The following is a 26,995-nucleotide window of genomic DNA, read 5'->3' as shown; positions in this document are numbered from 1 at the left end:
AAACAGGGTCACGGCTTTTAGTTGTTACAGAAAGCAACTTCATGCTAAAATTTTCATCTTTTTTAAATGTATTCTTACGAATAGGGAAAAAAAACCCTGCTAACATCTACTTTTACATACCTAAAATTGCAACACCAAAGGGTGCAAGAGACACAGATACTGTGAATAAAGAAGTAGTATATTCAAGTATATGAGGAGGGCGTATCACAAATGGCCACAGAGAAATATATATATCTATAATACTGTATCAAACAGATGGAAAGGATGTGAAACCGGTGGTGCGTACACAAATCTAGCCGCTTAACCAACTTTCTAATCAGACACAAGTCCATTGGGGTGGAAGTGCTTGCTTTCAACAGCTTTTTTACGTCACTTCCCCAAGCACGGTTCAAATGTTTTCAACTACTATTTTTAGTTATTAGTTAAATAATTTATTGGCTTTTCAGCTATACACTGACATAATTAACCAGGTCCAAAAAAATGTTAATAACTTAATTCAACTTTTGTTCTACTTATTTATACAAAATAACACATTTTTTTTAATTAAACTTGAATTTCTCTATATGCCCTTCCTTCTGGTAAGCAGACTGTTAATTTAACCTATAATAACTTACAATGGGCAACTTTTTTATTTCCCCATCTATCAACAGAACAGTGAAATGAGCAACTTGGGATATTAACAAGGCTTTTCAGAAAGAGGTGGATGGCCTTCAGGCACATGAAAGGTAAAAATGCATTTTATCATAGTACGGTACTCCATGCAAGACAGAGCAGAGCAACAATAATTGTCCAATGTAACATACTGCAGTTGTATACCCATATAAAGCCAGTGTCTTCCTGTTGTAAATGGAGATCAGGCCAATTTCTGCATCTATTTAATTTTTTTTTCTGTTTTTTTAAGTGTATGGTAACTACAAGTCCTGGGATGCGACTTAGTTTTAGACATGGTAAAGAATGAATGTAACACCTGCTCTGAGCCCATTCCTGCCAAGAGCTCATGCCTAAATATTATTACTTCATACAATGCAAAATGAGCAAATTCATAAGCCCTGCTTAGCGAGGGCTGCTGTGACATCTTCAGCGAGGGTAGCAAGCTGGGGAGATTCAAGCAGGTTGATGCTTCCAGAGGACGAGACATTGCTGAGTCTGCGTGGCGAAGCCACGCTGGACCTGCCTGGTGACTGCGTGATGATCTCAGCCCCATGATCGACACGAGCTTTAGCGTGCTCTCTGAAGTTTAGCTTCTGGCTGTCAATCTGCTCCAGGAAAGGAAAGAATTTAACACATTATATATATTCACCAAATTATCTCGTTGGAGATCATCATTTGGGTCTCATTTTGTTTACTTTTAAGAACTCTTACAAGGATTGAAGCTTCTTCACTCCTTAGAATAATTGAAACTGAAGATTTTTTCACCTTGTTTAATATACGTTGACTTACTATGTTACATTCTCTTACCATTTCCGTCTCTGATGGATGCCTTAATGTGCAGTACCATTGCTCCTAGCTGTATGAACTTAATAGACGTTTTATGGGCATTGTGATTTGTTTTTGAAATATGTTTTTACAAATGTTTGTGGAGTGATCTTACTTTCAAGCTGTCTTCCTCCTGTTTCACAAAGCAGCCCTGATCCCCTGGGATATCCATACTACAAACTTATTAGATCATACCTATGCTGTACAACGGTCCCAAACAAGGTTTATCTCTAGGGGGAAAGCCAGCGCACAAACTACAGGATGTTTCACTTTAAGATTCACTCTCAGCTTAGATGTGGATGTGAGATTGGTCATTCCAAATTCCAAAGGGAGCAAATGGCATGTGAGTGTGCTTGAAGGAGAACAAACAGACGTTTCCTACTCAATTCAGGGCCATTGCGGAATTCACAGCTCTAATAATTTCACTGGGCCAGGGGCACAGTGGTAGCCTTTTCTCTGACGGCTGTCCCCTTACCTTGACATTACCACCGCCAGGTACGTGGTGGGCATTTTCCAGTGAACCAACTTTAGCCTGAGCTTTTTCTTTGAAATCCAGTTTCACGCTCTCAATTTTCACACGCCCACCTCCTACACAGAAAAAGGAAATACAGATTAAGAGGCTGGAGTGGCTCAGGCGAAAGTCTGGCCTGATGCACACAGGTGCACTCATGTTACTTCCCTTTTAGTTGAGATCTAATGGTTTTAAAGAAGCACAGAATACCACACTGCAAGTTCAGTAAAATACAAAATCTTCAACACATATTCAAACCCTATGTATGTGCTGCAGTCCTACTGATTTTCATGGGATTTAAGCACATGCTTAAGTATTTTGCTATCTTCAGTCTGCATTTCAGTATCTTATCAAAGTGATGTTATGCCGCAGCAGCATCCTGCATTATTTTTTTATTGACTCTCTAAAATAGGTGGTCCCATACCTTTATGTCTTTATATATTTAGTTAAGAATATTATTTTTATTACCAAAGTGTATTATTTACTTTCTCTTGGACTATAAAAGAGAATGGCATCATCCATAACAGAATTAGGTCTTTGCTTTGTCCCACATCCCAGAAATTCATACAATACCTGGCTTGTGGTGGATATTCTTGAGCGAGCCACACTTGGAAGTCACATGACTCAAGTCGATCTTCTTGGTTACAATTTGTACCTGTCAAAAGTGCACACACACACACAAATTACAGGAATGAAAATAATGAAATAAATAAAAAGCCAAGCCCTGCAGAGGAAGAGCCCAAGCCTCTGCAAACCACTGGAAAAGGAGAGACAGTTAGTGGAAAACAGACCATGCCACAAAGGAGGAAACACCTGGATTAATACAGCAAGCTTCCTTCCCACCTAGGGAAAGGACAGAGCTGGTTAAGCTTTACTATTAGCAAAAAGAAGAGAAGGACAAAGCAGATCAGCTTGTGGGTTCTTTCTAAAATGTTTCTGAGCCTCCTCTCAGGGTGGATGCTCCGAAGCCCTGCATGCAGCAGGACCCATCCCATTTGCTTCTGCTCTTGAATGTGCATCCTGGCAACTAGGAATATTTCAGTGACTGTTTTCTTTCCTCTACCATCTGTTTCATATTTTTCTGCATCTAAATATGGTATGCATTTCAGCTCAATCCACTATGGAGAATCTGATGAATCTACAAATGTGACTCCTGCAGCTGTACCTGAGCCTGGTTGAGTGTTCAGCCAGCCTGCTCGATGGTGCTCACCAGATAGCAGTGGCATCGCTCCGCTCAGCCAGGCAGCAGCACAGGCACCCTCCCTCCTCCTGCTGCTCTGTGCCCTGCTGCCGGCTGCGTTGCCATGACTCTGCTGAGCCCAGCTCAGGAACAGCCACAGAGTGACACTCCCGCCTTGCTGTGCTCCCAGCTAGCTCCCAGATGCGGCCCATAATCACAGTGACTGTGTTAGCAGGTCTTAAGAAGTTGCAGCCCCTCCAGGCCAGACAGGAGCTCCAGGATGACTGCAACGCCACTGGTTTGCTCACATCACCAGCAATGACTTAAGCCAGCACTGGTGGCTGTACTGAATCTGTTTGGATCAGACATGCCCACACCATCAGCTCTTCCATCTGATCATTTCCATCAGAGGGGTCAGAGCTGCCTTAAGCTATTCCAGCGTGATTGCTAGAACTAATGGGTGTCTGGTCAAACCCTGAGAAACCTCAGTTTGTTACACTGGAATAATGCTGTGGCATTAGCATTAGCACTCAGCACGCTGGCTGATCACACTCTCTGAGCTTTCTTTGTCCTTACGTTTTATTTTTCTTCCTCTTCCTCTCAGGTCAGCTGAGGAAGGACTGACACACCAGAAGATGACCAACTGTGAGGCTGAAGTCTCACTGTGAGCTGGTGTCTCTTTCTGGAAATAACTTTCTTGGGCCACTCTCATGAAAGGTACTGAACCATTTTGGCTCACACTGAACTTTTACTGCCAGCACCCTTGGGCGTTTAGAGATAACCCTTCTTCTCTCATTTCCTTTTCCCATCCAAGTTCTGGAAACGTGTTGTGCTCTGTGGAGAAAGATCAGGAGGCCACCACTGCATACACAGGGCTCACACAACTACCAGGCCAGACTCACATGTGAAACAGTAACAAGAAGGAAAGTAGCGCTCAGAGGAAGGGAGACAGAGGGGTCTGGCTGTGCAAGGTGGGTCACCACAGTGGAGATGCCTGTTCACAGGGTGTCTGTACTACTTACATTTCCTCCCCCTGCAGAATGTCTGATGTTATCTCTGGAACCACACCGGGACTGAATATCGCTAAAATCGATCTTCTTGTTTAAAATCCTAACCTAAAAGGAATCGGAGGTAACTTACTATATACCATACACACACTCCACCAGGGTGCAGGTCAAGGGAACCAGGGTAACTTTTCCTCCTGCTGTGACTCCTTCTTCTGACACTTGTATTGAAATGTGAGAAAGCAAACCACGCCAATCTGTATGCTTAGTATGTTAACACAGCATATGTAAATGCACTATGCTGCTCTTTTTTCTACCTCACGAAGTGGTGGTGAAATACAAAGGGGAAAACTTTTATACTGGGAGATGTGAGAGGTGGCTTTTCCCTGAAAAGCTCAAAGAACTCCTTGCTTGCCTGGACTGGACATAGTCCTTGGACAGCCTGTCCTAGGCTCTCTTGAGTGATGGCCAGTGTTTCTGCTGAACTGGTCACAAGGAGAAGATGGAAACCCTTCTTCCCACAGCTCAGCGCTCCAGCCTTTGATGCAGAAATCCCAGATCCAGCCAGCTCAGGCACGGGTTGAAATCCTGAGGTATTTCGCCCCTCATTCTGCCATACAGCCATCACAGCAGCTACATTCATACAACAGACCCTCAGAGTGTCCTGTGAAAGGGGACTGACAAAATTAATTAAACTGAAGTCAGAGCTCTCTACTGCTCTCTCTCTTTACTGTCATTTACTAAAGGGCAATGCAGAAAACAGCAGCATCTGGAAACCTACAGCTGCAATCACTGCTTCTTGATTTCTGGTGCTGCCCATAAAGTTGGTCACAACTTTCTGGTGCTAGCAGCACTGTGCTTCTCCCCCGTGCTCTTTGTTTCTGGCAGAACAAGTACCCGACTTTCCCTTGATGGTGCCAGCCTCCCTTACAGATGCGAGGAGCCCACATTCTTTCTATGTTACCTTAGCCACAGATGCACTGCAGGCATATGACAGTGAGGTGAACTCTGCGAAGAGAAGGCCAAGCTGTCCCGTGCTTGACCCCCTTCTTGACCCCTATGCCAAAGCAGTTCCTCCGCCTGGCAGAACTCAGGTGCCACCAATGACTGTCCTCCCTGGGAAGGATGTGCTGCTGCATGGCAGTTACCAGTAGGCAGGGACAACCGGGTGCAGGGCACACACCTGAGTGACACCACTTCCAGACTTCTTTCTGAGCAAGGGCAGGGGATTGTGCTCACTAGTGTTAGGCTTTTCAGGTGTGTGAGAAGGTGTTTCTGGCCAAGGCTGCACCTGCCTTCTTTGCACCAGGAGCTTTTACTTACTTAAAGAGTGCCACCCATGCAGCATATTCTTTCTCTGGGTTAAATATGAAGTCTTTATTCAAATGTTATGTTGGATTTTATTTATCTCTACGTTACTAATATACAATATGAATTTACAGAAAGCCACGGAATTTTGGGCATTACCTATTCATTTTGCTAAATGGCACTTGTAGAGCCTTCACTGGCATATTACTTAGCACACTCCTGTTGGCTGCTGTTGTAGGTAAACCTACAGTGACTAACCGATATTGAGATAAGAGAGAAGGACAGATACACCAGGGTACTTTACTGAGGCTTCTTACCACTCCAGGAACACAAAGCAGCTGCAAACCAGCTGAAGTCGTCAGTGGGAGGAAGAAGAGTGCTGTGCAGTTTCTGCTTCAGGTCCTCAAACTGCCCCAGGCTCCCTGATAAATCTGAGACAAATCACTCCCTCTGTGCCTCACCTCTCCAGACTAGGAAAAGACTATTTTCCCCCTTACAGGGATATCAGATTTTGTAGCTCTTGGCTCCTGCAGTGGGGATAATGTCACATTTTAGATAACAAGTTGAATCCTCTGGCACTGAGCACCTGGAGCTCAGTGACTTAAGCTCAGTAAACTCCAAGAATAAATTTTCAAGAGGGCCACACTTTGCAGCTAATGTGAAGAATTTCTTCACAGCAAGACGGTTCATAGGTCCCCCTCATTACATATAATGTAACCACTACATCAGTCAAACTATTAGGATGTTAAGCGTTCTCTCGCTTTAATAGGTAAAGATCTGTGGTGATGGCATACTCAGCAATAAGGAGGATGACAGCACCAGAAAACTCCACAATTGGTAGGTCACCTTCAGAAGGGCATCTTCGGTAGGCAAACTGACTTCTGTCTTTCTCTCTCCTATCTGCTTAATCCATCCAACTAAACCAAAGTCCACTGAAACATGAAAGCAAATGCCTTTAGAGTTTTATGCTTGTGCTTTCTCTCAACATACTATTGGTTTAAAAATGTACCCCAGTACTATACAAGACAGGTGTCACATCAGTTACAGAAACACACGTCAGATATGCAGTCAGATCTGGCTCCCAGGGAGCTTCAGGCCAGACACAACTGGGCAAAACCAAAAGCCTTCCTAGCACTTTCTGAGCACATCTCTCTCAGCAATGGATCAGCAGCACCTCTTAGCCACGGCCACAGGGATGCATTTGCTCTGAAAATGCTGACTTAGGGGTCATGACAAGACCTCAGCGCTGTGGACTGGGGGCCTGTAGCTTAAAAATGGATCCAAAGCAAGGTGATAAGTTGAGCGGGTGCCTTTGATCAAGGGCCTAAAGGTTGATTTGCACCCGGAAGTCTGACAGTTTATGAGTCTCATGGCCCATGGACCTGGCTAGCAGATATGTAAAGGACCAATCATCTCAATTACTTTCTCTGTCTCACTGGGTGAAGTGTGTCCCTGTGTAGTGGGGCCTGCAGGAGACTTATGTATCATTTATGTCCTATGCTGAGGGCTGAAGTGAGCTGAGTGATGTGGATGTGTTCTGCTGGTCATCTGGCACAGGGAGGAACTGCACTGATCCAGGTTTTCCCTGATGATCTGCTTCTCCCTTTCCTGCAATATATCAATACCCCTGCACATATTTAAATCATGACTGCCCTCTATAACTAAGTGTTCCACAAACTAATGGAGCCTTGTTTCCTATAGATTAAGGCTTTAAACTGCTTAATCCCTCCATCCTATATTCTTCAGCAAGCCCTATCCCCTCTTGCCAGCAATATCTCCCAAGCTTTCTCCCAGGTCTGCTAGACTGGGCAAATAGAAGCCAATACACAATTGGCCAGCTGTTTGTTGTCTCTGTCTGATTGTGGAGAAGGGGCTGAGTTATCATTGCCTTTCCCCCAATGACAGTGTTTTGCTGAGTATCCGTTTCGTATCCAGTCAATGACTATCACCCAACTTGGAGGGATCACCTGTGTTTCTAACCCCTGCTCCCTTGCCAGCACTGGTTGAAATGGGCCAACAAGTTACAAACGAGTTGAGGAAGGCTGAGACTGCCAGCCAGACAGCATGACTGCACGAGCTTTGTTTCCTTTGAGAAACCAGACTGTAAACATCAGAGGAAGAGTACCAGAGAGGGACAGGAACTATTTAGGCTAAAGAGAAACTTTGGCTTGCAAACAAAGAATGTAAACTGACTGTGAATTATTTGAAGCTGGAATCTAGAGGGAAATTTGTAACTATCAGAGCAGGGAGGCTCTGGAACTGCCTCCCAGGGGAACAGAGCTACAACAAGAAAATGGTAAACTTTTATGATGGCACTTGATGAAAGGAATTAGATGATGCAGCTGCCTGCGACAGAGACAGCATGAACACCATGACTCACCAGAAAGGTCTCTGTTTTCCTGAGTGTGTATGTACTTCTTGTGTGGGGGTGGAGGTGTGGTAGGGATGTACATATATGCACTTCAGTTGTGCTGCACATTAAATGAAAGATCAAGCCTGCTCATGCTCTCATTCAGGAAAGGGAACATTTTAGTCTGTGGCAGAAACGGGACTGCTTTCTATTCACACTCACTAAACATCCCAACAAGACAGGCTCCCTCATAACCCTTGTGCTGACCTGCCATTCTGAAATGTGTACATTCTCTTCTGATCGGATGCTGGTTTGGCCAGGTATGCTGGACAGGGCCTGGAAATTAGTATTTTGATCAGGACCAAGCTGAGGTTCCTCAGCATTTGTCATATCCATGTGAAGTTAAACCACAGTGGAAAAATTAAGCCTTACAGACAACGCTGGGTTTATTCCACAAAACCACATTGCCCAAGGATAAAAATGGCTTCTGTCTGAAGTCCTGGAAGCTTTACAGACCTTACCCTCACTCTGTCCTCTGATGACTCCTCAACAGTAGTCCAGAAGTGAAGTCCAGGGCAGACTGTGTGCCGACGTACACACAGTACAGCCTCACTGACTCACGCTACTTCTAGGTAGTCCCCAGCAGGAATCAGACACTGTTCTCCAATACCTTCTGTGCTGTTTGAATGCTGTCTGTCAAAGCATCAAGAGATGCAGGGCATTTATGGGTAGCCTGCTAGGAAACCAAGTGTTGAAGGTATTTTTCTCAGAGTTCATCTAAATGGAGGCATATATTGATCTGCACTCAGCAGGGTAAACTCTAACTCCCTTCCTACATATAGTGGCCCGACTGGCAATCTAAACATGAAGGGGCTGTGGTCCAAAGGCAACATCTACACTAGATCACAGGGGATGTTTTGGGTTACACTGGCTAACACAAAGAGACATGACAGGCTGGCAATACCTGTGAATCTCCCAGTTAGATATATGCCTCCCTATGGCTGTTCACAGAAAGTGAGTTTGGATTTCAAAGTCTCCATGTACAACAGCCTCCAGTCTGGGGACCTGGAGCAGACTCTCCTCTGTCAGTACTGCACCACTGTGTTCAAGATAAGCAAAAATTTGTAGAAACACTGAGTGGAAGGCAAAGAAATGCAAGAGAGAATTTAGTTCAGTTGTGCCTCACAGTTGTGCTAAAGACAACATCAATGATTGAAAAGTGCTTAGGAAAGAAAAAGAATTATGTTCTGTTGCTGCCCAGAATCATTCAGTTCAGCTGCTTTTCACAACAAGAGGGAAACCCCCTAACATATCAGCATCTGGGCAGAGAATCCATAAACAGCTTCCCTCCTGTGGCTTACTACCCTGGTACACACCAAGACAAAGATATTCAAAGAACAAAAATTGTGATGTTGATAAAATTACAGGCTCTGAATATATTTTCCAAGAAGCTGATGATTTATGCTCTCCCTGCTTTGCAATTATGGCCTCTGAGAAGCTCTACCACAAACAATGTGCCTAAAGCATTTAAAAATACTCTAGCTTGGCTCCACTTGCCATTTGAACATGCTTTGGGGCTGTGATATTGGGAAAAGCTCCCAGACTCCTAACAACTCATCAAAGAGGGCAGGTTCTTTGTACTTACCACAGCATCACAGTGATTTGACACAGCTAGACATTATTTCAGTTTTTGGTCTCCTGGTTAACACAGGGATTGAGTGAGACAAGAATTGGTCTTGCATAGGAAGCAAGGTTAAGGTTAAAACCTCATTAGAATCAAGAGGCAGTTCTAAGTGCTTCCAAATCTATGTGCTGCCAAGGACAGATGATACTACAGCTTTCATGCTCCTGGCAGAGGCTACAGGGAGAGGACAGCGAGGGGGCAGAGTATTTATTTGGCCTAGCAAAGTCCTTAAAGAGAAAGACTGTGCCTCAGACTTTCCACATCTACAAACAGGGCTTGCGATCATGTTCAGCCTTTGCACTCCTGAAATTACTGGATACACACGCTAGTGAAGCTGCCAGCCTACAAGCTAGTGAGATTCAAAATAAAAGTCTGTGCTGGACATAGCATGGGCAAAATAATGCATCATCCTCATCTTGCTCTTAGCAAAAGGTGAACAAGATAGGTTCATTTCTGACTTTTAAAAACATACCCAGAGGCAGACACTGAGCATGTAATATTTCAGCCTGAACAGTTAAATGGTGAAACAATGACAACTGAAAATAGGTACTTTCAATGGGAAGTATCAGTAACATAGAAGAGATGTCTTGTGATCAGCCATGTCTTTAGTACTTGCATAGGACAACGATGGCTGATTTACAAGCTTCTTTCTACCTATTTGCAAATCACTGTATTCATCTAATTAATAAGGCGGCCACACTGAACTAGGCGTGTCCCTATCAATAAAGGGAGAAAGGCCTACAGAGAAACACTGAGAGGTTTTGTGTAATTGTGCTGGGAAATACAAAGCGAAATGACCACTTTCCATGCCGAAGAGTTTACAGTCAAGAGACAACAGCTGAATTTAACACACAGCTCAAGGAAGTGCAAGGTCCACGTCAGATGAACTGTGACACGTGTTCTGTAATAATAATCCTCACTAAATCTGGGGAGCTGATCAAAAGAATGGCAAAAGAAATTGAAGGAGATTCACGCACACCAAATAAAAAAGATCCTAGGAGCTCAATTAATTCAGTTAATTAACACAGGATCCTTGTTTTAGTACTCCCTTAAACAAAAAACCAACCAGATTTTGCTAAACTACAGGGTTTGATACTTAAATTTTAGAGGCAACAGTCCCTACTTGCGGAAAGAGTACTAATAGCGTCAAGTATCAAGTGTTTAGCATCACATATCGCAGTTTTCAAATCAGTTTCCTTATCTTTAAGAAGGGATGAGTTTTGAGTCACTATGTCTGGATTTTCTTTACTCCAGCATAATGGAGAAAATTAAGTTGTTCAGTTCAAGTTCAAAACAATATCTTGTGTTTATCTCGTCATACAAGCTGGCTTTCCCAAAGCTCAGCAGGTATGTCCCTTAGCATTTCTTTTTATTGTTCAAATCCAAATTTCCAAGATAAAAGCTAAGGTTTTTATCCCTTCCTTTCCTGCCCTTTCCCATCTAGCAAAATAAACTCTTTTCTTCGCCTTTCCATGGAAGACAGAACACTATTATATGACTAAAGAGCTCTGATCCAGATTATGTATTGCCTGAGCATTTTTCCCAAAAGAACAACCTTCCCCATGTTATTGCCAAAATCTAGACTAGTTAGAGCTCAGCTGAAAATGCCTCCTCTGCTGAACTTCCTGCTGGGATGACTCAGACTTTCACAGGAATTTATGTCCTGGTAATTTCAATCTACTCCAGAAAAAAATACAGCTTCTCCCCTAAGAGACCAACAACGTATGGTATGTCACGGATGGGATTTGTCTCTAACATTAGCCAGCTAAGAGTTGGAACTGGTCGCTTAAGATGCCACTGTAGTCGGTGGAAAGATACTGAATCCTCCGGAAAGTCATACTTTCAACTCTAGGCTAGACAGATCGAACACACCCCATCCAACTAGCAGAAATCAGTGCACTGCTGCTAACTGCCTTCAAAAGAGGGAGAAGCATCGACTTATGGCTACTGTAGTCGATGGAAGTTTTGTTACTGGCTAGAGGCCCATCAGACAGCTTATGACCCTCCTGATTGTAGTTCACAGTTTGTCCTCAATGAGCGTGCTGCACATTTTACAGATGGTTGAGGCACAGCAGTGATGTTACTCTGTCCTAGCCACATAGAAAGTGAATGTCAGATCTGGACAGAAAGTCCCAATTCCCTGCTCATTTCTACCAACCAAACACCTTTCCTCAAGAAACTTTCTGAAACTTGCTAGAGCCTGGCAACGATTGCTTCATTTTTCTAAAATATGAGTCAGGAAGAAGAATCTTGCTTTTTATCCAAAATAATTCAAGGCTTAACTGTACAGACTGTACTCGGGCAAACCTTCCATTAAATGAGTGCAGTCTGAACACAGGAGCTGCAAGATGTTATTTCTGTACAATCTGCAATGATCAGCCAAAATTCTAAATTTCCAAAATTTAAAAATTATGGTTTTGAGCTGTGACAGAGTTTTGAAGTTATGCCTGAAACTCCTAAGTTCTCTTTGCATTTGTAGATCTGCAATTAACAAGGGATGAATTAGTTTCTAATTTTCAGTCCAGAACAAATCCCTTCAAATGTCTTGTAAATCCACAAAACCAGGAATGTTATAAAGGAAACAAAAGCAGACTGACAGAGATGAATTTATCTTACAGTTATGAACTGTTGACTTGGTAAATGCACAAACTTATTCTAATGAATGCAGCTAACAGTGTGGAAACAATTGCCTTCCAGTCTCTCATTAGCTAAGCACTTTAACAACAGCCATGTTACAACATCAATCCACCCTAAACAGCTGCCTCCTGTGGCTCTGGTTTGGGAAAGCACCAAAGCTTGAACCTTATAGCTCATTTATGTTCATCACTGTCCTGAGCAGGGACATTCTCAACGCGTTGGCTCACTTATGTCACAGATCACAATGGATTGGAGAAAAAGCGTACGATGTGCCAGAAGGAGATGGGAGACAGAATGGGACCCAGTAACAACTCAGACTGCACTTTTTGTTAAGCCTATATTCTCCACTACCTTTTAGGACACTCTTCATCAACCAGTGCAACGATAGCATATAATCTAGATCTTCAGATTAATTTTTGGGCCATCATCAGTGTTTGGAACATGGAGCAAAGACATGTGAAACAGGAGGAAGAGGAGTTATAAGATGCCATCTCAAGGGGAACTTGCTAAATACCCTTTTGACCTGCAGTTCTCCCAGGAGGTGCTCAGCTCTTGGTAGGCCACCAGACCTGTCTGTCTCTGCACTGACTTTGCATCCTGGCAGGCTGTAGCTCAGGCCCGGAACACTTCAGGAGCCTACTGTTCTCTGCAGACTGGGTCATAAGTTGTGATGATGGGGGGTGGGGCTGTGCTGTGGGGGAATCTCTCCTGCCATCCAAACCGATTTTGAAGCTAACAAAAAATTGTGCAAAGAAGACAACAGATATCCATCCAAGCCTCCTCCTCTGCCCAGCTCTGAGATGTCTTATCCTTCCCTGTGCCTGTCTCTGTTATCATTTAATACAGATGCCTATTCTCCTTGCCAGCATTTTTGTGGTTTCTGGACAGGTTCTACTGAATAGCTGTGTCATCAATTTATTTAGACTTTCTGACCCACGACTAAATGCACTTTGTTTTCTACAGTTTAGGGAAGATGGTGAAGGTCTCTCTTAATCTTCCTAAAAACCTTCAAGGAACACTTCAATCTTCAACATGGCTTAGGTATTTCATTTTTCTATGTGTCATCTTACTTCTTACAAGGTGCCTGGCTGTTACTATAGTTAGTGATATTTTAAACCTTATGCATGCCATTCTAGTTTGTACAGCTCCATTCACTTCGATGAAGCTATGCTGATTCACATCCATTGAAGTTCTTGCTCATGGCTGAGTTTTGGTGCATACATTTTAAGATTAAATTAAAATATATCTAGGTTGGCTTTATCCTTTGTTGGCCTATGATGCTTTATAAATACTCTGCCTGGTCAGTAATGAAATTATTCAATTGGTGCACTTTTGTACTCCGATATGGTACAAACCACATCCATAGACAGAATTTGAAGAAGAAAAAAAAAGTCCGAGCAGAAAAGAAAAACTCCATTCTTGGCATCTGAAACAGATTTCCAACCCCTTCCCCCAGTTCTCCATGCTTCCCTTGGGCTGTCTGAGAAATAACAGATGCAAATGGGTTACTTTTGAAAGCACAGCATTTCCTCCACAGCTGATGCGGTGCGAAAATCCATCTGAAGCCCAGCAGACATACCCATGAGCAAGTCACCTCTGAGGTTTGCCAAGAATGATACATTTTACCATACTCTACTATAAAGAGAAAACCAGACAACCACCTACTGGCTGCATCACAGAGCGGAGAAGCCCTCATTTCTCCAGACTGCAGAATACCAATTAAACACATCTCAAGCCATCTATTCCTAGTAGGAGCTTAATGCAGTGCAAAGTTAGCTTGCTTCTTCCCCTAGAAGCATGCTCTTCCCCCCCGGCCATCAGGTGGAGCGATTTCTCTCCTTTGTTTCTGTGGCTGGCAAGTCAGACCTGCAGTAAAATCAGTCTGCTGTCTGATGAGTTTTTGATGAAATTCAAGGCTGAAGCACTGCATTTCTTGATTTATTTAGCATTCAGACATCCCCTGCTTCTTCATTTCTACACCTCAGCCTCTGGCAGTTTCGGAGTGCGGCTGCTTTCTCTAGGACAGCTGTAAGCTAAGAAAAGACCTTGTGCTAGGTTCAGATATGCCTCTGGTAAAAGGATAGTCTGTCTCCAAATGACACTTTTGGGCTGCATATCTGTATTCCTTTAGTGATTTGCATGTCATGTTTATGTACTTAACTTGTCCAGATATATGGTGGCTATTTGTCTGCTTGTTTTTCCTGTGGTTATTGCTATCGGCACTTCCAGTTCAGGTTATAAAACTTGAGCAGCTTTTTGTTTGTTTCATGTATCATCACTAAAAGCAGATAGCAGATAACAGCTCATTTCAGCCAGTGCAATATCTGCCACCAGACATTAAAGAAGTGAGTAGACACAAGGAAATGAAATTAGCTTTCATGTGTTCCTCTCACAGACCCTATAAAATTCAACTGCCGAAATTGGAAAAGAATTAATCCTAAAACCTCTTGTCTAGACTGAGCAACTATGGCATAAAGGAGACATAAAGGAAACACTCAGGGAGTCTCTCTTTGCCCAACCCATAGCTCAGTGGCCACGTACCACTGGGAATTAAAAAATGCTTTAGCTTCAGTGACATTATGTCCACCCAGCAGATTTCCCCTGTGATCCCCAAAAGAGTGAAATGCCAACTGCTGTGCCATTCTTCACTAGCCAGCAAAGACTCCGTGTAACTCTAGAACTGCTAAGGAAATGTAGCTGTCTAGGCATGGTGTTTACAAAGAAATACAATTTGCTGCGGCCCCCTGGTCTTGTACGGTTGTTACAGTCCACAGAGAGTAACAGGGAGGAGGAGGATAGGCTAACATGGTGCTGGTTTTGAGCCCCATGTCCAGCAGCTGGGCTTGTTATGAGGAATGCTAATCCAGATGCACAGCCTGAATTTGTGTTCCAAGCCTCCTAGAGCCCCTGTGCACCCTGACCATCTGATACGCAATATGTCAAATGGGAGTTGAACTCCCATACAAAATAATTACACAGACACTTGTCAAGATAAAGGCAGAAGAACCTTTGCTGAGGCATTATCTTCCTGACTTTATCCGAGTAATTGGCTACTGTCCAAATCCTGCAAAGCACTGAATGTGTTAACTTACCATGAAAACAGGATCAACGCTTAGGAGATACCTTACTGTTTAATATATAAGCCTGTTTTTTTATCTCTGGAAGACCCGCATAGGGTTGGCATAGGATTGCAATGTTAAGTTTTGATCCAATTTATTATTTTTTTCTGAGACAGCATTAGGCAAACCTCACTGTTGGGTATGTTCCACTCTGTACTCCAAAACTCAGATATATATAGAAGGATCTGATCTGGAAACACTGTGCAACCCAGCTTTCTGAAATGTCTTGTTTTCAGGACAGCTGAATGGGGGAGCACGTTACTCACCCTGATGTTCTGTCCCTGGAGGTAGTTGAGAAGAACCTTTCATAAAGCACTCACACTGCCACTGCTGTAACTCAGCAATCTCAGGGAAGTAAAAGGGAGCTGGGGGCACTGGGTGTTTTCATCGTGGGGTTGTGTCCAGAATCAATATGAAATGCACAGCTATTTTTTACAAAAAATAAATCAACATAATCGTTTACACCCACAAGACTGGGCTATCCATATTTTTAGCATAAATGTTGGTAAGCTATATTCTTTTTCCTCATTCAGCCTCTTTGTTTCTAAATAAAATAGGATTTCTTTCAGGTTATAAATGGTTTCATAACTCTTTAAACATTAATTAAATGGACCGCTTCATCCTGTAAGCTATAACAACAGTTCTTCCAAATAGAAAGACAAACAAATTGCTTGAACATAATTTTGGCTTTTAATGCCATCTGTGTTACCATTTCTGCATTGCCCAAAAATGAGAGAAGACTATTCCAGCTCTGGCCATAGCTCTGCTTGGTAGGGCATCAAGCAGAGACTCTTCAGAGGAAGATATAAACACCATACCTCAGGAAGATTTATGGTACTTCCTATCTGATCTTTCTTCAGTCTCCAAAAGCTTCTGCTTAGCTTAAAAGCCTACATGTTTACTGTCCTTCCAAAGTTTGCTAAGTTCTGTCTGTAGTAACAGGGGATTTTGCTACCCTACGCACATGTTCAGTCTTTATCCGAAAGCAATCCTCATGACAATGCTCTTCATTGCATAACTCTGCAAGGTATGAAACTATCTCTTTTTTTCAGCTTTTAATTACATCAACATGTCCCTGAATTCTTGTTCTTTCAGACAGTGAGAGCAGAAAATTCTCATCTGCCTTCTTACGCATTCACTTCTTCTTATTTTATATACATTCTCCAGTTTATACAATTTAAGCCCTGTTACTGCTTATTCAAACCCTGCAGCAAGAAAAACAGTTAAGTCTAATATCTGTCCCCTCCCATCATTGTTAACTTGGGGTGGATCTACCAGGTTGGAGGCTGCAACCCTCACCCAACACAATGCACATGTCACGTAAAATGACACAGGAAAAGGTCATGGTGCTGTTCAATCCTGCTAACTTCTATCTAGGTTGAGTTTGAACTTGCTTGAATTAAAACAAATCTCTTTCATTTGCTGGTATTGATGAAGGCTAAGCAGTAACTGCTGAGACTCAGGCTGAAATATATCTATGGCATGGAGTGCAAACTCTTGTTTCAAATTTTCCAACTGATCTCAGTGAGGCACTGTTAGTTTTCAGGTGACAAAATACCTTTCTGAAGATTGTCCTGGCCCCTGCCATTTAACATCACTTAAACAACCAATGTATATGGACAATAGAAGCAGCATTTGCAAGGCAACTCAAAATGGCTCCCATCCCATACCTATCCCAAAGGTGCACACAAGACTAAATCACATATGGATGAACATAAAGAGTGGAATCCTTACCTGCCCCCCTTTGGGCTGGTATTTGATGTTATCTGTTGATCCAATTTTGGACCTGACGTTCTTGAGATCAGGTAGAGGCTGATTAATAACTCGTAGCTGCTTCGGAGTGGCTGGAGATTTAGGAGGAGTGCGAATTATGGCAACTTTTTTCTCAGTAGGTACCAGTATGGCAGATTTGGGGGTCCCAGGAGTGTGTGGGGTTCTGGAGTAGCTGGGGGTCCCTGGAGTGCCTGGTGTACGGGAGGCATAGCTTGGTGGTGTCCCTGGAGTGATGGCAGTGGAGCCAGGAGTAGTGGGGGTAGAAGTTCCACTTTTTCCTGTTCTGCTACGAATTGGCTCTGATCCTACATGCAAGAAAAAAACCAGCATTAGACCCACAGAAATACAGCTGTTCTTCCCTCTGTACCTCCCAAGACTGCACCCCCGTGTGCCAAGCGAGAGACAGCTCTAAGATGGCTGTGCTAGTGCTGGAACAGCTGGATGTCTGTCTCTGTGTCTTATTTTGCTAATCAACCTGCCAGGAGTTACCTTGTCACATGTGCCTGAGCTGGTAAACTACCCACATAGTGACTGAGCTCTCTGCGCTGTAACACAGGCGTGCTTCCCACAACACCTATGCTTCCTGCAAAGCTCACTAAACAAGGCACAATATCACACCAATTTCCGTCTTGGGGAAAGGACTAGAAGCACCCTTGGAATCCAACCTTTGGGACTTGATCTGACAACCTGACTAGCCAGTAAGAATGCTGTCACCAATTTCAATGGATTTGGGCGTTAAACTAGGGAGTGGGGAAAATTCTGATTGTAATCCTGAAACTAAGACTCTGAGTGCCTGGCTGCTGCTGGTCACATAGCACTGCTGGTAATCTGGTGTCTGCAGCTGAACCCTGGGTGAGCATTCAGCTGATGAACAAGTCATAGCTTTGTTGTGTGGATGGGCAGATGTCCCTCATGTTCAATTGCTATTTTTCATTAGTGCAGTGAAAGAAAGCAATTACAGAAGGCAACCTTGATTAAAAGTCACATTCTAGTTACATCTGCACACAAGTTAAAAAGAAATAAGTAGTGTAATACTTTGTAGCAGCTCCATTCAGTGTTTATGGCATTGACAGTCCTTTTCACTGAGCACAAGCATCAGTTTAGTAGTGGCATTGTGCTTTCTGCAGCCAGCTCTGCTGGTAACTCTCAAACACAAATGAACAGAAGGCGAAATATCTCCATATGCTGCTTAAAGCAAAACTTTGCTGAGAATACTCAGGGAGAGAAAGACCAAACCAACCCCCAAAGCCTGAGAACCGCAATGCCGAATGGGTGCATACCTGTTTTCACCTTTAAAATGTTCAGGAATTATAAATCCAATGGGCCTCTCTAGAGCACCCAGTGGGACTAATCAAAATCTGTTTTAAACTATTTGTTAATCATTCTGTTTGTTTAATGGTGGTGGACCAAATGCAATGCACTGCTGCCCCTGGAGTTCAGGAGAAACTCTTTGCTCTACATGACTCATTAGACAGATTGAACATACTCCACTCTCACCTCCAGTTTCCCTGAATGGTTTCTTTCTTTCCAAACCAACCCTAAATCAGAACCTTCTCACTGTACCAACTGAGACAGAAAGGGAATGATTTTTTTTTCCAGCTCCCTGCAGCTTTGGTATATTTGTTTTTCATTCCCCAGCCCTTCAGCACATTGGCAAATGCTCAATGGCCTCTGACTCCTAGTCAGCAGAATGGGCTGCTGTGCCAGCTGGGGGTCACTCTGCTTACAAAGGGTCTCCATTTTACCCTTGGAGCATCACCCAAGAATTTCAAAGGACTTTTTTTTGTAGAATTTAATCATCTACTTCCCTTAAGCTGTCTTAAAAGGGGCTGAGATTGGTTTCTAGAGAGAAACCAGAGGAATTCCTATTGGAAAGCACGGAGCCACGTCCAGGTTCTGAGGTCTGGGCTGAATGCAAATCTATCTAAAAGTTCTGGGGGTATTTGGTAAAATTATCTTTGTCCTGTAATTTCTTTTGGCTTGTGATTTGATAACATTGGTCCTCATAAAAGGACCTTGCTGGTTTACTATCCTAACTTCCCGCAATGAGTCACTCCACTAGCTAGCATCTCAATTCTCAGCAGAGTTTTCACCCTAGGATTAGAGTACAGGGAGATCATTACTGTGAAAGAGCAAGTTAATGACTATAAGATTAGGTTCACTTTCCCAAGACCCATCAAAATATTTTATATTGCTTAATTCAGGTTTGTCTCATTTTTCTTGCTGCTGTTTGTAAATGCCGTGTTAAATATCTTACCCAGCTCTGAGCTCCCTGCAAAGGCATTTTCTAACATTAGCAATTAGTCTGAACAGCAGTCCTGGGCACTGCAGACTACGGAAAGGGTGCATCCTGTCCCTGGTTTCAAGCCCTTGCGGCTCAGCACTTGGTATCTGAACAAAAACAGTTTGTGAAGCTCTGATTTCCAACAGCATACCCCACACCTACCCCTCTGTGTAAAAGGTAGGGATACATGATGCTATGGCAATGTGACAAATCTAACAAGGATAGGAGACATTCACAGCAGTAGGAGAGGGTTAATATGCAAAAAACATACGGGTGGTCCGTCGTACTGAAGAGGAAAGGGAAGCTGTGAGGGAGAGAGAGTTCTCCTCTCTGTCTCGGTCTCCTGATACACCTCTTCGAGGAGGAAGGATAGAGGAAGGTCTTGGTAGAGAGGAACGCTTTTCGGGACTCTTGCTTACTCCATCCTAATAGTAGCAAAATAAAAAAGGAAGTTTTAGTTTTCAAAACTCACTCTCTGGGCTGTGATTTCTCTCAACCTATATACAGAGGGGGAAACCTCACCCTATGGGTCCAGTTTACTACTCACACAGGAAGCTGTGGGGATCCAGCCACCTCCCATGCTCTGCTTAGCTCCCTGGTGCTTCTTTAATGCATCAAAACACCCAATAGTCATCTTCTGAGCTACTTAAGACAAATACAGATACTCTTGGATCTGAATATGGATGGATTCCACATTTGGTTCTTAATAAGCAACAACGATTTTTTAGTGCAAGTTGAAAGTAAAAAAATTCTCTGGAACTCAGGTGTGAAATTCTTATGTAAATTTACTTGCAAAATAACTGCAGTACTGGTGCGCAGAATACACCCCACACTATACTGTTAGGTGATGTGTGATTTTTGCATTTTCAAACACTAACCTGTAATTTTTTAATGGAGAAAAATGTTTAGCTACAGCTTATTTTTTGAGTGCAGGAGTATTAATCCTGGTGTCTTCTCTTATTTCCTTCCATACTCATCTTTTTACTTTTTGAAATCAGCAGATACCTTCTTTTTACCAGGGTTAGAGCAATGGACATGTATGTTAGAATATTTTTAAACTTATAGGTTGGGCAGCCAAAGGCAGTCTTGCATAAGCAGATAATCCTCCCAAAGGTAAATATGATGATGGTCCCAACCAGTAAAAGACGTACCAAGCATAGCGTTACACAGAAAATGAAAGTTAATAGTGAAAACAGTTTTTAAATGGGGATAGTCATCAACTCAGCATCAAGTAGATTTGAAACACAGGTGAAATGTAAACATGGGGAAGCTAGGATGGACTGCCAAACATCTCTTTAAATTTATACTGCAACTTCTTCAACATGGTCCCATGCATAGACCAAATTAGGTTCCTAGAGCATTTGGCTTCCACCCTTATTGCTGGTGATTAGAACTGTACCCTCCTACACTGGGGACTGAATCTGTTTTCAGAGAATATTAACTGGTTGAAAATTACATTTTTTAAACTTGGAAGGCAAATTAGTACTGCTGTTCTTTTCCACTTACCCACGTGCAAATGGGTGCAACTTCTTAGCAGTCAATGAAGCAGCATCCATATCATCAATAGAAAGAAGATACATCCTTCTAGTTATAACTTATTTAACTTATGTTTCCTCTGGAGAATCTCCTTTGTTTTTATCCATTTCGTAGCACAAATCTTGTAGCCTGATAATCAGTTTTCCTGCCACTGGATGTAAGTAATCCCACATAAGCTTCACAGAGAATTACTCAAATTCAGTGGGGAGAGACTGTGATCCATGGAATTCACCTACACATCTCCAAGCTAACTCTCTCTACCAACTCTGCTACCTTACCTTAGCATCTGATTTTGAGTAGGGCAAGCAGTCTCTTGGGCCTGCTGAGGAAGGCCGTACATAATAACTGTCTGTATCGAGAAAAGTGGCCCTTTTAGTAGTTAATGAGCAAGCTGAGCTGGGTCTTGGAGGAAGCAATGACTTTGCTCTAGACTTTGAGGCAGGAATCTTTGACAAAGAGGCAGTCTAGTCATGAGAAAACAAACAAAAGAAAACACAACATGAAACTGGACAAATGGAAAACACATGCAACATGGACCAAAAAAAAAAAGCCAAGCTATGAATTAATACTTTTCCTGTGTCTGGTAATGGTGTCTATGCAGTTCTGACATGTGTAGAGTATTAGATTATTTTAGGCTGGAAAGACCTTTAAAATCATCGAGTCCAACCGTTAACCTAGCACTGCCAAATCCACCACTAAACACATGAAAGTTTTAGTTCTGTATTGTTTGACTGAAACCATCTGGGTCTGGACAGAGTTACTGATTCTAGGAAGTGCCTTTTTCTGCAGATGCTACTTTTGTCTTGTGTTAATAGGACAAAACTGGTGCCAGGTATGGCATTTAACTGGTACAACTGCTGGTTGGCTGCATTAGAAGCAAGTGCAAAACTACAGGAGCACCAAGAGATCCTAGTCCTTTAAAACCAAGTTGTGCCTTTGCAATACATCCCTCCAGCCTACAGCAAAGAATAAAACAGTGGGAATCGTAAAAACAAAGTTACACCAGTATTCCCACAATAGCAGAATGACATGACAGTATTGCTTCTTGTGCCACTGTGTACACACGAAATCCCTAATGCACCCCAAACACTGTATTCCATGCATTTGGTGTCACTCTATTATAGACAGACGATGTGGAGTCCTGGGATGAGGAAACCCATATATGGTTGAAAGGCTGACATGATATGTCATTGTGATCAGATACTTGTCTGATTCTAAATAATGATAATACCCCATTGAAAGAACAATTAAACATCAATAAGACATTGAAAATTCTTTGTTGACACTTATGAGCACCTAACTACTTTCTCCTTGAAAGAGAATAGGGCTACTTGCTTAAGCAACACTTTTTTTTCCTCCCACGGGTATAACTGATACTACAAAAAACAATTGCAAGGTTGTTATCTTGGCAATGTAGTCTTGATTCTCTCTGTATTCATACAAGCATGAAGTTACACATAGGACCAATCCCAATGGGCCTGTAATTATGGGATTTGGTACAGAACTTTAGCCATGAAAAATGTGGCATTTGATCTAAGTCAGTCACCTAGGCTCTCTCAATGTTCAGAAAAGGTGTCTGAGTTACTCCTTAAGTTGTCTTTGTTAGAAAATGAGAAAAGAATGGGTTGTCAGCTCTCTACCAACAGGCATCTGGCTGAGGCTACATTCCCAGCCTACAGAAAACTGAGGCCGGTGTGCTGAATGTCATCCATGACATCATCAACACGATTAAGAGTTGCAGAACTGTGTAACACACAATTCCAGTCTTACAACACAGCTGAGAAGACTCCTGTTGGATATCATCATCCATATCAAGGAGCTCTACTGAGCAAGACAAGAAATTAGTTCAAAGGATGGAAGTGCTTTACTAGCAAGAATATATTCCTAGAATGGGTTTTGCAACATATCTACGCCTCTTTCTTTTAATACTTATTTCACTGTCTGAGAATACACAGAATAAAATCAGTGAATAATTATTTTAAACAGAAACTGAACAATATGTGTTTCTGTCACATCACAGGCTTCTCCAAACTTTGATTTGTCATAGTTGAATTTATGGGTCCCATCCACTTGTGAAACTTTGGGCCATATTTACAAATCCACTAAGGTGTTTATTGATGCTGAAACTCTGTGGAAGCAGGGTATCTATGTTGGGCGGCTCCAAGAAGCAGACATTCTGCAAACACCTTTCACCCGGTTTTCTGAACTTGAGATATAACTAAGTATGCACAGTTTGAGGCCCAAATGTTCATTCAGTGGTTTTCACGTTTTTCAACTTGCAGGTGATGCAAAATGTTTCCCCTAATGAGACTGGAAAACTCTTACAGATTAAGATTCTAAGCACAATGTAGAGACCTCGTCCTTTTCACTCATATTGCATACAGTGTCCTCCGGGAATATGTGCATCTAATGGGGATGCTAAAGATGGGCAAGACAGATCTTTCAGTGGAACAGCTGGGGAAAAGGCATGACCTTGAGCTAATGCACTGCTCCAAGATTATCACAGTCTAGATCCCCTCAGTGTTATTTAGGGAGCAAGGCACTTTTTAGCATCCATAACAGCAGGAGAATCTGGCCCAACCAGATTTCAGTGACATGCTCAAGGCTGGTAGAGCAAGCAAAGAAACCACATGCTGCAATCCCTGCCTGTGCTTTACCCAGAAAACTATTCTTATTCTCTGTTAGCAACACGCTACCTTTGACCTCTGTTATAATTCATGTTGCTGGAAGTACCAGCTATCCACAGGACAAAGAGCTATGTAACCCTGACCAGGACCCAGGGATTGCTGAAGTTGGGATGCAGCAACCTCACTTTATTTCAGAGGTGTTCCTAACACATGACCAATGTTCTCAGCATCTCGCTACCGCAGGTACACAGCTCCTTCCAGCAGATGGAACTGCTTAGCCTTTCCTGAACTTGTTCTGCAAAGCAGTATGTAAACTGTAGTTCGAAGATGGATAACAAAACTGACCGGGTTGGATGATCTAACATTACCAGTAGAGAGGAAAAGGCTGCACTTGAAGGACATAAAAGCTGAAAATCAGGAAGAAACACAACAACAAAAAGGGAGAGGTCTTTATAAAGACAGAGGTGAAGCCAAGGCACAGAAGAGAAAATGTCCACAAGATGCGTGAGTGTGGCAATCAGAGAAGTGTGGCAACAGGGAGAGAAAGTAAGCAGGGGACAGACTTCTGATCTTTGCCATAACGTAAAGGACAGGAATAAGAAAGGTGTACAGAAAGCAGATAATTTCAGAGAATGATTTTGCAGTGCTTGTACTTAGAGCACTCCATGAACACAGATGACTGAAAATGAGCTAGTATTGACTTCTTTTGTGCAAGTGTTGATCACCCCCCAAGACAAGACAGTAATAAACCATACTGTTGACTCAGACGGGAAACCTGTCCAGATATTTCTAACTGTACTAGTAAAGAAGCTCAATCAGTTTCCCAGTTATGAGCTGAAATGGGTCAGACCTGAAAAACCACATGAAATCCCAGAATCCATGGCTGAATTCAGGTCTAAATTTCACAGCTCGTCCAAAGCCTCCGATCAGTTATGCTGCTATCATCATTAACCATTTCTTATGATTCATAAATAATGTGCAGCACTTTATAAGACAGAGTTTTTTGTTCCCCAAAGAATTGATGATCTGGTTAAACAGATGAAACAAATCAGCCATGGAATGTATTAGGAAATTCAGAGGAATCCTAAGGAACTTCTTCATTGTTAATGACGGCTAACAATGACAAAGTATTGTCGTGCTGCAGATGTGAATTAGCATGTGTCAGTGTCATGTAAAAAACAGTTGCATAGGAAATAATGAAAGGAGGTGATTTTGGAGTGGTGGGACAGGAAGCGTAGGGTCAGCATGGGAGCAGGGCGGAGAGGCACTGCAGTATTTGCTGAGGGAAACTCAGCAGAGGAGAGCCAGACACAGGGGGCAGAACAGGCTGCAGAGCAGCTGAAGGCAGGGCATGTAACTGTCAGGTTAAAACACAGACAGAAATCAGCAGTCGAGGAAATGGCCATTCAGAAAGCACTTAATCGCATATAAAATGCTACTGGCCAATAATTTCTACACAGGCATGAACTCTGCAGAATGCATGGCTATGTAACGGTGCATCAGAAGACATCCAGTGAGTCCTGGGGGAGGGTTTGTGCCTGCATAGCAATCGAGCAAGGTGGCAGTACGAGTCAGGTGCTGCAGAAAGGGCCAAGGTACACAGTTTATCCCAGCGGATGACCTGGCTCAAAATGCTGAACAACATCCAATTCCTGCAGTTTGGAGTCTGTGTGCCCCCTATGGATCTGCAAACTGCCATCATCTACTACCCGGGACTGTAATTCAGAGGTTATTCAGGAAAGATGGTTTTAATTACCCTTTTAAATGAATAATGAATATGGCAAACAAATTCTAAATGGAACATAAATTTTAAATGGAACACACAATTACTTACTGAATTAACACAAAAAGATCTGAAATAAGGACAAAAGGAGATTATAAAGATGAACGATAAGATGATTTTACTCACTGAGAGTTTTTCCTTTGCTTGTTTAAATACACCAGGAGCCTGGTTTGTTTCACCACCTGCTGCTGAGAGACCCAAAGAAAGACTTGATAGTTAAAAACAAAAATAATAAGCATTTCCACTTAGTACACTTATTAGAACAATTAAATGCCTTGGAACTACTGTGCAAAGCAATTACTTTGTGAATTACTCTCAGTGAACTGTATGCAGAAATGTACCTGCCTTAAAAATGTGCTTTATTCATCATACTTGAGGTAAAATAGTATTCTACACACTTAAATCTTCTAAATCTAAATCTAAATCTTCTAAAAAATTTTGTATCATCCTAGAAGCCTGGAAACTACAGTAAAAAGTTCAAGAAATAGTTGACAACTATAAGAGGCTCTAGTTCTGAACGTCAATCCTCAGACACCATAGCATCCCGATTTTCAGGACTGTCCTCTAAAAATCAGGCTCCTTTAAGTAATCCACAAATGAAAATCTTAAGAGGCCCCTGAAATCACCACTTTTCAAAATACTAGCCAACATTCCTAATGGAAAGAGAGAGATTCACTGTTGAATTATCATCCTAGTTGCGTCAACAAGGTCAGTGTGCCATGGGTCAACTAAGCCCTCAGACTTTAGCAATTCAGATTACATCTGGGACATCAAGTATGTTAATTCAGTATTTCATTTATCTGATACAACATGGTTTGAGGTAAGATTTTTCCCTCTGACTTAGATTCCATCCTTACGAAAAGTTTTGGAATGGGGCAGCTTTTTGGAAAGCAGGTTATTAGTTTCACCCCAACACTGTTGTTCAGGAGGTGATTTACCACACAAAACCTAGATGTGAAATCTTTTGGCATCTGTGCCAGGATGCCCTTAGTAAATGCAGAAGTAGGACAGCGGTCACAGATGACAACCTTTTGCTGTAAACCCAACTGTCTTCCAACTGTAAAACCAATGCTAACACATTGTACAGGATAGAACTGATTAATTTTCTCCTTTCCCTGTGCAGTTCCTGGGCGTGGTGAGGAGATCCCTGGTTTTCTGCCACACTTCCCACTCTAGTTCTGCCCTCTTAATATAATTTCATTGCTGTTTTTTTTAAATTGAAGGAGTAGGAGAGAAAACTTGTGAGGAGGAAAAGGATATATAACTGTGTACTTCAGTTCTTCTGAATTTGTAAAAGGGATAAGTACAGCATAGCCCTCCTGCATCACATCTTACCACATCTGTTACTGCTGGTTTTGGTCTGTTTTGCATCTCTTCTAAATAATCACAAATAGCTTCTTTCCTCCTTCTCTTGGTATTGAACCCTAACCAGCCATCACTATGAAGTGGAAAGAATAGCTGTGCTGCTTGTGCTGTCTTACCTGAAAGCACCACAACTTCTCCATCTGAACAAAAGATCTCTACAGGCTCTGCTGCCAGTTTAAACACACAACAATCATGTTTTACCTCAGGGGGTGACCCCGGAATTGAAGACAAGGAACAGAAGCGCATCACATAGTGACTCCCGCTCATAGCCAGGTAGTTGTCCTGGCCTTGCCACCGTAAACACTCCTCTGATGGCACAATGGCAGCAGCGTCTCACAGCCACTAAAGAAACATGAGT

At 42.5% G+C, this 26,995-nt stretch overlaps 1 protein-coding gene across 1 annotated transcript in view; it reads right to left on the bottom strand.

Moving 5' to 3' along the window:
- Positions 1-1,040: 1,040 nt before the first annotated feature.
- The window catches only part of MAP2 (microtubule associated protein 2), a 188,895-nt gene continuing 162,940 nt past the window's right edge, over positions 1,041-26,995 (bottom strand). Inside the window, exons 7-14 of the mRNA XM_009281067.1 lie at positions 25,399-25,460; positions 21,141-21,326; positions 19,598-19,751; positions 17,004-17,347; positions 4,190-4,282; positions 2,561-2,642; positions 1,952-2,064; positions 1,041-1,256 (exon numbers count right to left, since the gene is read on the bottom strand). Coding sequence (XP_009279342.1) covers positions 1,041-1,256; positions 1,952-2,064; positions 2,561-2,642; positions 4,190-4,282; positions 17,004-17,347; positions 19,598-19,751; positions 21,141-21,326; positions 25,399-25,460 — 1,250 coding nt within the window. The remainder of the gene's footprint in view (positions 1,257-1,951; positions 2,065-2,560; positions 2,643-4,189; positions 4,283-17,003; positions 17,348-19,597; positions 19,752-21,140; positions 21,327-25,398; positions 25,461-26,995) is intronic.

Source organism: Aptenodytes forsteri, unplaced genomic scaffold (genome assembly GCF_000699145.1).
Source record: "Aptenodytes forsteri isolate BGI_AS27 unplaced genomic scaffold, ASM69914v1 Scaffold340, whole genome shotgun sequence".
Classification (NCBI taxonomy): Eukaryota; Metazoa; Chordata; class Aves; order Sphenisciformes; family Spheniscidae; genus Aptenodytes; species Aptenodytes forsteri.
The sequence above is the reverse complement of the archived record's forward strand: the minus strand, read 5'-3'. Positions and strand labels throughout refer to the sequence as shown.